Consider the following 11,688-nt stretch of genomic DNA (forward strand, 5'->3'; position numbering starts at 1 on the left):
CACAGCTGGCTTGATGGGTCTTCCACAGCTGCTTCCGTTGCCACTCGTCATTACAGTGTAGAATTTCACTTTTCTGTCGTCGTAATGGGGAGGCCGCCTTTAAGGGGGTATGAGCTATTGCAGTGCTCAAGGGCGTACGACCCATTCATTGTCTTACGTGACGGGCAGATTTAATTTTGAAACACAAGGCTGTGATTGTGAAATGTAAACGCCGTCAACTCAAGAGCAAGCAATGCAAGATTCAACGTCTCCAGACAAAGCACTGCAAGCGGAGGAGGCCCACAGAGTAGTGTAGACACAACAACCGGCAGCTCAAGATCAAGCGGTAGAAGAGACAACACAAGAACAAGCCAATACAACATTACACACAACATGAACAAAAAAACAATCAGATGGTTTTTCTTTCACGCCAAACCTTGCTCTCACGCCGGCACGCAAAAGAAATGGCGGAGCAGCTTGCACTCGAAAAAAAAAAAAGTGCGCGAAACACAAACAAGCTACGTGCAAAAAAGGAAAAAAAAACAGCACTCCTAAAGCAGGCTCACCACACGAAGCACGCAAAAGCGAGAATGAGGTGAAAGAATGGTAAACAACCGATTTACAATATAGACTGCTTGCGAAGTTTGACTTGCATGTTGTAATACTCTGGGTCAACTAACACAGCTTCACTGTTCGACAATCTTCACGGACTGGAAGGGGCGGTAATTTTTATCCTTCGAATTGCTGTCGCCCCCTTCTGGGACCACGGCGGCAAGCCTCGGTAGAATACCTTGACCTGCCATGGTCAAGCGAGAGGTTGCGGGGTGGATTACCACCTGCAGAGGCTGCAGTTTGACGGAGGCGAAATGCAAAAAAAATAAATAAATAAAAATAAAACGCTCATGGACTTAGATTTTTAAACAACCCTACGGCGGTGACAATTAATCCAGAGCCCTCCATTACGACGTCTCTGATGGTCCCAGTGACGCTTCGGGAAGAGAGAGAAATAACTTTTATTTTAACGCCTAGTTGAATCCCTCGAATCAACAGAGCACCATGTAAAATAGTATAATTTGCATTTTCTGCAGATTTTCACGTTTATTTTCCCCATTAAGAAACCCTGCTGTGATGCGAATGGTAAACGGAACGTCAAGGAGGTATCATGAGGAGGTGCGGCTACAGGTGTAAAAATAAGGAGAGTCGCACAGTGCGCCAGAAAGAATAAAACATGTTCCAGCCTCTTCACACAGTACACATGGAACGACAGTCCTCAACACCAAGCGAAGCCGACCTGAGAGGCACGAACGAAAGCTTGGCGACAAGCGTGTAGCGCGCGTGCAGTCAATGTAACTATTTCGTCGCTGTAAGGTGTGAGGTGATAACCAAAGCGCGATGTTGGGCATTTATATCCCGTACACCTTGCTAAGTTAGGCGAATTTATGTAAAAGAGTGCTCATGGGGATTCTCGAACACGACACGACCCGAACAAACCGAGCTTGCGTGGGCTGAAAGGAATCAAAATGGAGCTGCGGTAAAGCCTTCATCGAAACGTTTAACTCACATTAGTTCGAAAGCGTATGTTGAAGGAAGAAGGAAAATGAGTCGCAACACAACCTCTCACACCCATAACTGCGACGGCATGCAACGCGTCGCGGTCATGACCGCGGCGACCTCGACGGCGACGGAGTGCCTGAGCGGCCTTTCCGGCGCTTGGGACTTTTCTTGCCGGCACTGGTTATGCGGTGTCGACGCGCCGCCGTCGGCGACGCTTCGCATTGCGGCGAACCTCGCGACGACGGCGAAGGCGTCGCTATCGCGGAAGACCGCGTCACGAGCTCTGCCCGCGCTATGCCCGGCGGCGATTCGGCCTTCGATGGAGACGATCCACTCGGGCTACCACCGCTTTCACACTTAACTGCTCTTTGTTCCTCTTCTAGGGTCGTCTTGGGGGCTTCCTCCCGCTGATCTTCTACCGTGGCCGACGGTTTAGGAGGCGCGGACTCACCCTTCTTCTTCCTCCTCTGTATGAGTATTTCGGGAAGCCACTGAATCGCCAGTGCGCTCGCAAAGGCCGCAGTCGTCGTCACTAGGTTCAGCCACAGCGAGACGCCGTGGTAGGCGACGTAACTGAGCCACGTTGCCAGTAGCACGCCCATGCGGCCCAATGTGTGTGACACGCACAGTCCCCTACTCCGCATGGTGGTGGGAAAAACTTCGGCGGTGTAAATGTAGGTGACGCACACGGCGGCAGCCGAGACGGCCTCGACCACTATCTTGAGCAGCGGGACGGCAACGCTGACGTTCCACGCGACGACGGCCGTCTTCACGGCGCTCGACGCGCAGAGCAGCAGGAGCACGCCGGACAGAGTCGCCCGCTGGCCCCGCCTCGTCATGCTGTCGTAGACGGCGGCGAACAGCAGCGCCTTGAGAAGGAGACCCGTCAACTCCCAGTGCTCCTCCATGTACATGGCGCTGTAGGACGTGCCATAGTAGGCGAACGAAACGGCGAACCAGGACAGGAGCACGGACGCGGCTCGCCGACGAAACTTGACGACGCGCAGCACGTTCTCCTGGCTGCCGCCGTCCCCGGGTCCGGCAGACGCGGCCACGTCCGGCCTTTCGAGTTGCTTCCTGAAGGCCTTGAATGAGGCCCTGGCTTTCCCAAGGTCGACGCCATTGTACCTGGCTCCCTGCAGAACGGTGAGCTCCGCTTGGCGAATATTGCCGACGGCCAGGAGCCAGACGGGCGACTCGTCGATGCAGTAGCACCAGGCGACCACGAGCGCCGTGGCAGTGGCGAGCATCGCCTGCGAGACCTTCCAGTTAGGACGGAACAGGGACATGGCCTGCAACACAGCGGGCGTCACGGTGGGACCGACGCCTGTGCTCAGGAGACCGTAGAGGGCGCGTCGATAGTTGCCCGTCACCTCGTAGAGTACGATGAACACCAGCAGGGTAGTGGCACTGGCCGAGGCCGAAACCATCAAGCGGGCCACGAGGAACACGCCGAAGGACGGCGACGAACCCGCGCCGAGGCAGGAGAAAAGCATGGTGATGGCGCTCGCCATGATGGTCGGCCTGCGTCCCACGCGGTCCGAAACCACGCCGGCCAGTGGCACGAACAGCACCGCGCCCAGCGTGTAGACGGACGAAGAAAGCGAGTAGAGCCACTGGTTCTGGCACACCAGGTCCCAGCGGCTGACAACGCTGTCTGCCTTGTTCGCGATGTCGTAGTCCCACCGGTGGCAGGGAACTTTGCGGCGTTCCTCTTCGTTCCCTTCCTGTGGGAACAGCGAGAGAAAAGGCTTCGATCACTTGTGCGAAGAGATGGGCTAGCTTTATTGCAAAAGTATAACGGCGACTTGAAAACGTGCAGGTGACAAATTTAGACTTGGCTGAACTGAATTGAAGCGTCTTCACGACGCTTGTTTTCGCGATTAAGTGTACAACATTAATCACTTTTGCTCGTCCTTTAGTTTCTTTGTCCTGCAATGTTCCCATTTCAGATAAGGTCAACCCGAAGTTAGGATATAGCTTAATTATTCCGCTTTGAGCGAGGTACCTTCACATCAATGCAGAGTGTACGTTGCTATAGTGTGGCCCGTGCATGAACGGCCCGTGACGACTCTATGTACAAGATGAGTGCAGATATAACAAGAAACTTTTTCTTAAAGTACGTAGCATGCGCGCTTTTACGCAGTGTTGGCTGGGCTAATATATACGCCTATGAGCACGTGGAAACTATATAGTTTTATTAAGAAAATTGCAGGAGACAGACATGTATGCCATATCTGACATCATGTCTGACATCAAATTGACAGTGTGCGACGCAATTTAGAAGCGTTCTGCAATACACACTAACTACCTAACAGCGATAGCCGAACGCTTAAGTTAATGAACCAGCGTTTCTGATGAGCTGCCGCTGTTCTAGATATTCAACTACATGCACTTTACGTTAGGCGCTTTCGATCGCCGTGGACATTCTACAGTGCGACTGTGAAGGCTTCAAGCTTGATTTCCGCATTGCTTTGAGGAGCCGATTTTTTTGTAAAAGGGCCGTGCATGACTATCGGAGAGCCCAGCCGGCACCTCGATGTCAGAGCGTTGGCTGGGAAGGAAGACCATTCCATAGTCAGTAAGACATGGTACAGCTGCTGATATGGAAGTATTTTCTATTCCAGTTCTACCCAATATAGGAAAACAGAGGTCCTGTTACCACATATCTGTACGAGTACAGACTACAAGACTGTGGCATCGTGAAGACTCTCCCTAGAACGAAATGCGTGCGCTCACTATAAAATGCATCCCTCTCCTCACTTTCGGCCGGTTTTAGCACTTATTCGACGATACACGCCACGCTCCCTTCCAAGAAAGATATATCGTTAAAAAGTATTGTGGGGGAAAGGGGGAGTGGGCGAACATATTATCGGCGACGGGCATGGGCCGGGATATAAGGATAGTGACAAATACTGAGCCCAGAAAGTCGCGTTCCAAGGATGAGCTAGCTATGAACAGAGGTAGAGGCTATCACCGGAAGCGGCGGGTCGTAAACGGTGCACTTGCTGAAGCTGCCGTCGGCCAGCACGGGGATTCCCACGTTCTTCCACTCTTGGACCGGCATGTCGCGCAGATAGTCGGGCGGCCGGCACCAGTGGTCCACGGAACGGCCGATGACGCGGTAGGCGAACGCGTGTAGCAGCAGCACGACCACGGAGAACATTGCGCAGTGCAGGACCTGCATCTGGAACTTGCCGTGGCCCAAGATGACGTAGACGTTCTCCTGGATGATGTCCCGCGTTTCGGAGTGGACAAAGCCCTGCAGGACAGTAGTCGGGGTCGTTGTCTTGGCGCTGACGTCGTCGCAAATGTCCATCTCGTATAACGTGCCGTCGTCGTGACAACAGTGAATGGATGAACGCGGAATAATTATCCCTGTGACCGCGTTGCAAGCTATCTAATTCACTAGTTGACCTTCTTGATACCGCGCCCGTCCCACTGATCTGTGTTGGTGCGGTTGACAACGCTGTCGGTACGGCCAACGGAGCTGCTGCACTCTTAGCACTAATCGCTTCGCAGAGATTGATGATGATGATGATGATGAATCCTCAACAAATGGCACAAACCCACTGTGGGGGATAGGCCACGAATCGGGTGGTAATATGATTCAATAAATAAAATAAATTGGATAATAAATAAATAACACAGGAAAAAAAAATAATCCAAGATGCAAAATGAAATGTTAATACATGAAATAAAGTATTGATCAATACTGTAGTAAGCCTTGCGGTGATAAGAATGGTTAAAAAAAAAAAAAAAAAAAACAAGAAAAAAACAAGAGAGAAAGGTGGATGCACTTAAACTTGAGTAAGGTAAATTACGGATAATAATAGTAAAATTTAAAATGTGAATTCGTGCCTTTACTTTTTGAATTTTCCAAACTAAAGTAAAGATCAATCAATTCTTGAAACTAAGAACTGATTAACCGGCTCCAGGCTCTTCTTCTTCTTCTTCTTATTTATTCAAATTTTGGCACGTACCCACGAGGGGGGACTGGCCATGGTTCTCAGTGGAAACATAACATGAGCTTCTTGCTTCCTGTTAATTTATTGATCGGTACTATCAATATTTAAATAATAGTAAATGTAAATTATTTTCCGTTTCCGTTTCTTGAACAGCGGTCATACCAATTATGACGAAGATGCTATATTATGAAAATAACGGGGTTCAGTGTTTATAATGAGGAAAATCTGCTTAACGTGAGTCCCACTGACGTACTCGTGTACTATCTGACACACTTCCTTTGGGGCTCGGCCGAGGGTACTTGCCCCAAAAGATAAAATGCTAATCCCCGAGAGAGGAAGGCCCATACGCGATAGGGGCTGCTCTAAGTCTTTCTTTACGAAATTTTCGGCAAAAGAGGAGGAAAAGGTCCAGTGATTCTATATCGCCACATGCTGCACAAAGGTTCAATGGTGCTAAACCGCACCTACTCATGTACAGATTTAGTTGCGGTATTCGACATCTTAATAGTGTAATGGAAACTTCGCACTGCCGAGGTGGACATGACCGCCTATTCCAGGGGAGAGAGAGAGAGAGAAAACTATTTGGTCCATTAAGGGTTTAGCGTTCGGTCTTCGTCTTCATCGCTGCAGACGCTTGACCTTCTTGGCAGGGTTGGGCCCCTAGTCCAGGGCTCCACTGAGCTGCGCTGCTTCGCTTGCGTGCTGCCCCATTGCCCTTTGGGCGGCGAGCTCGCAGCTGGTGAGCCGGCTCTCCCACTGCTCCGCACTCGGGTTTTTTTTTGTGTTGGTGGAATTTGTAGTTACGAACGCCAAACGTTCGTAACCCGGTGCAGCAAGGAGGGGTTCATTTTTTCTACCTGGGACTTGTCGCCTTTGTAATCTTGTCACGGCTAGCAGAGTAAGGCTGGGTATAAAGAAACTCACTGGCCCACCAACGCTGCCTTTGTCAAGCGGTCCGCCGTCGCATTAAGTGCTAGTCCACAATGTCCAGGTATTCACAAAACCAAATTTCTTTAACACGATGTGGAATAAAAGGTGTATCGGTCGCTGCAATAGTGAATTATTTGAGCTTTCTAGCGGCATAAGAACTGACAGCCAGTCTGCGAGCAATATTATACGTGACACATTTTTCGGAATTTTGTATACAGCCATGCATATGGCCATGAATTCAGCCACATAAATTGGAGTGTAATCGGGAAGACGAATTGCAAAACTCAATGAGCAAATGATGATGTTTGAGAGCAAATGCCTACTGCTGATTTCTCATCCTTTACTGAGGCGTCTATGGACACAACATTGTATCAGGGAAAATATTCCATCTACTCATTCCAGAGTCCAACTAGTGTTTGTTTGGCTATGAATTTAGCATTCTTTGGAAAGACGTTAACTTACAAGTGTTATATGTTTTTATTGAAGGGACACATTGAAATGATCGTAGGTTAACGTTTATATTTGCTAAAAGTCAGCGTAAACACGTTTTGTGGGAGCTTGTATTTGGCCACATAGAATAAAAAAAAATATAGTGCCGGTTGCACGACAAACACCGGGCAACTTGTGCTGGGAACATGTTCGTATGCTCTAAGAAAAGTTTTTACCTTTATCAGCTGAAATCTGGACGCTAAATCTGGCATGTTTGCTTCTAAATACAGCACAGAGTTCACAACATATTTAGGAAGGAAGGAAAAAAATAAACTTTATTAGAGGTCCTGCAGGCCACGAAAGCTTTGGGCTCTCATGGAGTGGGCGTCTCCCACGACGGAACCGGGAGGTTGAGTTTCCTGGCGGCGTCGTGGATTTGCTGGACGGCCCAGAGTTGGGGAGCGAGTTCTTCGCTCCGGATTGCTTCTTCAAACTTGCGCTTGTCCTGTTCGTAGTTTACGTGAGCTTGCGAGCACGGCCAGAGTAAATGATATACGTAAAGGGATCTGTTGCAATTGGTGCAATAAGACTTGTCGTAGAGCTCAGGCATGTAATGGTGTAGTCTGTTTTGCGTGGGGTATGTGTCTGTTTGCAGCATTCTGAGTGTAACCGCTTGAGCTCGAGTGAGCGTGCGGTGTGGCGTGCTATACTCTCTACGTTGTAGGTAGCAGTGTTTAGTGATTTCATTGTATGTAGTGGGGGCGTCCTTGTTCTCCGAGTGGTCGGGTGAAGTAGCGCGGTCTGTAAGCGCGCGCGCAGCCTCGTGTGCCGCCTCGTTAAGGTTGGGGACGTCGCCGATTTTTGGTCCTAAGTGTGCCGGAAACCAGTATATGACGTGTTTCTTAATCTTTCTTTTTCTTTGTAACAATTCTGAGAGCCTGTGCGCAGACCGTGCCCTTTTGAAAAGCTCTGATAGCGGCTATGGAGTCGCTGTAGATATGGCAAAGATTGTCATCGGTGAGCGCAACAGCGATCGCAACCTGTTCGGCCTGTTCAGGCTTCCTTGCGATTACCGTGGCTGCATGTCTTGTGGATCCGCGGCCATCCACAACCGCCACTGCGAGAGCTTTTTTTCCCGCGTATGCAGCCGCGTCCACAAAAGCTGAGCGTTCGCGGTTCGCCGAGGCTTGGTTAAGGAGGAATTGTCCTCTCGCTTGTCGTCTGCCCTTGTTGTTTTCGGGGTGTACGTTTCTGGGCACAGGTCGTACCGTGATCTTGGCACGGATGTCCCGTGGAAGGTCCGCAAAGTCTTTTTCTATGTTTCCTTGAGCAAAGCCTAGCTTCCCTAGGATCGTGCGCCCCGGAGGCGTCGTCGAAAGCCTAGCAAGCTGGGCGCGCTGCTGGGCTTCGGCAATTGCTTCCAGGGTGTTGTGCATGCCCAGGTGCACCAGCTTCTCGTTGCTGGTGCTGGTCGGAATGCCGAGGGCTTGCTTGGTGACCTTTCTGATTTGGGCATTAAGTCTGTCTCTTTCGGATCGTGACCAATTGAGCATTGCCGCAACATATGAGAAGTGACAGGTGACGAACGCGTGTATGAGTTTGGTGAGATTATGTTCCTTGAGGCCGTGTGTCTACTTGCAATTCTGCTGATGAGCCGGATAGCGTTGTTGGTCTTGGTACTCTCCAACCAACAATGGGACGAAACATATTAGGAACTCAAAGACGCTGACGTAGGGCCCATCTCTCCATCATAAATAAATGTTGCAACTTATAATTTGGAGAGCCAGATATGAGCACACAACCAAATTTCAGATCGGGTCTTGCATAAGCGCGATAAATGTGAAGTATCCCTACGCATACCAAACTCACTGTTGCATTTTCTCGTCAACCGACCAAGAGCGATTTCACCTTTTCTCACAACGTTTCTTATTAGAGGACATCAGTCTAGGTCAGGATCGTAAACGACTCCCAGGTATTGTGTACACCTGCGGAATCAGTTGATTCTGATCCGCAAGGGATAAGGAAACAGATTGATGCACAGGGAATACAAGAAGGACACTATTGTTAATGTTGAGGACCATGCGCAAATTATCCAGCCGGACCACACGAAGATTTAAATACGCTTGCAACTTTTGGTAAAGCATGTGAATATTTTAGCGAAAGCAAAGAATGCAATGTCATCCGCATACACATAAACCGTGACATCCTGCCTTATTGGAATATGATGTAGTAGTATATTAAACAATAGTGGGAAAAGCACTGAACACTGAGGTGCACCTCTGGTTTGGGAGAACCACTCAGAATGATGCTTTCCACCTGTGCATAAAATGTTCTTCCGTTCTAGAAATCCTTGATCCAAGCGATGGTATACGATGGAGGGTTTAAGGCAGCAAGTTTATTCATCAGAATTCCATGCTCTACGCTCTCATAAGCTTTGGCAACATGTAATGTTACGAGGGTCTTAGCTAACCGTATCTTGCTTTCTAAATAAATATGCGCGGACTAAATAGAACAACAACCGCTGCGAAATCTAATCTGAGCAGGTCTTAATGCATTAAGTTTAGAAATGTGCTCAAATAGACGAATATAAGCAACTCTTTCAATTAATTTTACCAAATTAGAAGTTACAGTGATTGGCTGAATGCTGTACAAACCAAGCCCTTTCCCGGTGATCTTTAGAAGCAAGATGATTTAGGTGTCTTCCACTCGTAAGGTAGCCATGTTTTCTCGAGGGAAATGTTCGCAATATTTAGCAACCCTCCCGTAAAGTTATTTGCCAAGAATTTGGGCATGATAACAGATATACCATCATAACCTGGAGCTGCTGATCTCATACAAGCTACGGCATATAGAAATTCCGACGAGTTTTCTTCTAAGCCTCTGCACTGTGTCAGAAGTCTGAATACATCTGAGCACTGTGCCTGGAATCACAATGCAAGGCCACGCGCTATGCACTGAAGATTAGTCTTAGCTTCCACTGTGATCAATACAACGGAGTTCAAAATGTGGCAGACGGAAGGTTTCTTGTTGTGCTCCATGAATCTGTGAAGGGCTTTCCTGTTCTTTGGTTCAGATAAGCAAGTGTTTGCATTAGTGTTATAATCATCCTTAGCTTTCGCAGTTGTCCGCTTATAGGAGGCCGCATAAAATTTGTAGTTAACCCTATTTAGGGGGCTATGGTTATGAATAAGGCTCTTCCACACAGCTTTCCTAAGGCGATATGCCCTTTCACATTCTTTATTCCACCACGGGTAACCTCTTTTTTTCTAAACTCCTACAGTGAATGTGGGCTGTTCTGTTGCGTCAGTCAGGCATATTAAGACCTGCTCCGCGCGCTCTGCCTTTTCAGGCGAAGTTAATGAGTTAATAGCAGACTTCACAACCTTTTTATATGTACCGCTGTTGACAAGTTTCAACGCTTTATCCCTGACTCTCTGTGGGGAACACATGATAGAAAAAAGAACAGAGCAACGATCACTGGGAGTCCCACTGGCTAGAGATGTCCATGATGTAACGCTGACTCCAGCAGCTGCCTGGGTTGGGTCAATCACGGACCTTGAATCTCGGCGCATAAATGTGACAGTCCGTATAATACAGCAGCGAACGTTTTTTGATGATAACCATGACAACAGGAGATCACCACTTGTATCTGAGCGGTAAGCCCACGTGATATGATGTGAATTAAAGTCAACTGCAATGGTAACTCTGCCCGATTTACCCAATAAACCATCAAAGTAGTCTGTTCTACGGACACCCGTAGGAAAGTAAACGTTTACAATGGTAAAGGGAGTAGGTCTGGAAAGAACTGGATCAATAGCCAACAGTTCAAATTTCGGATTCACGATTTCTTGATGTATAACAGCCCTGTGAAAAATTTTTGAGGGCACCATAGTAATTAAACCTCCGCAACGGCCATAAATTCGGTCTACTCTGAAGACGAGAAAATTAATGAAAGAAAATGATTTGACAGGTGTCAGCCTCGATTCTTGTAGAGGTATGTCTGGGTCATTGGTATAAATAAGGCGTGGAAGATCAATTAAAGAAGACAATACAAAGGGGCTATTCCATTGGAGAATTTTTAACTCAGCCATAATTACTCCAAGATAGAAGATGCAACGGCCTCTTTCAATACATCAATCTTTTTCATGCTCGGAAAACCTTTCTTGCTTTTTGTCTGAGAATGGTCATGTTTGGTTGGCGAGAAATGAGAAGCCCTGCGCTTCTGAGCCACATTCACCATTTCTTCATCAGTGCTAACATTTGATTTAGACGTGCTAGCGAGGTCATTTATGGTTGGCATCATTCTAGGTGATTCACGTGAAACGGAGGGTACGGGTGGTACGTGGGAAGGTAAAAGGGGTTGAGGAGGCGAGCTTATAACTAGAAAATTCAGGGACACTCATTGGCCGAAAGAACTTGACATAGTGCATGAGAAAAGGTGGTCAGGAAGTGAACTAGTACGCCACTCAGTGCCCTCTCCTCAGCTGCGACTACTGATGTGCTCGTAGTTTTTGATACAATATCTCCAGAAGGTTTTATTGCATTAGCGTATGCATGTTTCCAGCTCTCTAAAAGTGCATATGCGTCTGCTCGGGAGCACCTGTTGTGATGTACAATTTCCAGTATTCTGGTCTCATGCGACCTTTTTGGGCACTGTGGATCATACGCTGCGTGAACATCCTGGCAAAGGCAACAGCTTGGTAATTTCGAGGAGCAGACTTCTGATGCACGATTTGCACCGCAGTTGCGGCAGCGCGTCGCAGAGTTACGGGCGTTGCCGCTGTGTCTGAAACGCCAACAGTTCTTGAACTGAAGAGGGCGTGGTTCC

At 48.3% G+C, this 11,688-nt stretch overlaps 1 protein-coding gene across 1 annotated transcript; it reads right to left on the minus strand.

The window, feature by feature from the left end:
- Positions 1-68: 68 nt before the first annotated feature.
- LOC126520693 (solute carrier family 22 member 7-like) lies at positions 69-5,889 on the minus strand. Its single transcript, XM_072286820.1, has 3 exons — positions 4,486-5,889; positions 4,196-4,248; positions 69-3,284 (listed from the first exon to the last, which is right to left on the minus strand). The coding sequence occupies exons 1-3, from the start codon at positions 4,850-4,852 to the stop codon at positions 1,635-1,637; spliced, it is 2,070 nt and encodes a 689-aa protein (XP_072142921.1). The 5' UTR covers positions 4,853-5,889; the 3' UTR covers positions 69-1,634.
- Positions 5,890-11,688: the final 5,799 nt, after the last annotated feature.

This window comes from Dermacentor andersoni, chromosome 3 (genome assembly GCF_023375885.2).
Source record: "Dermacentor andersoni chromosome 3, qqDerAnde1_hic_scaffold, whole genome shotgun sequence".
NCBI lineage: Eukaryota > Metazoa > Arthropoda > Arachnida > Ixodida > Ixodidae > Dermacentor > Dermacentor andersoni.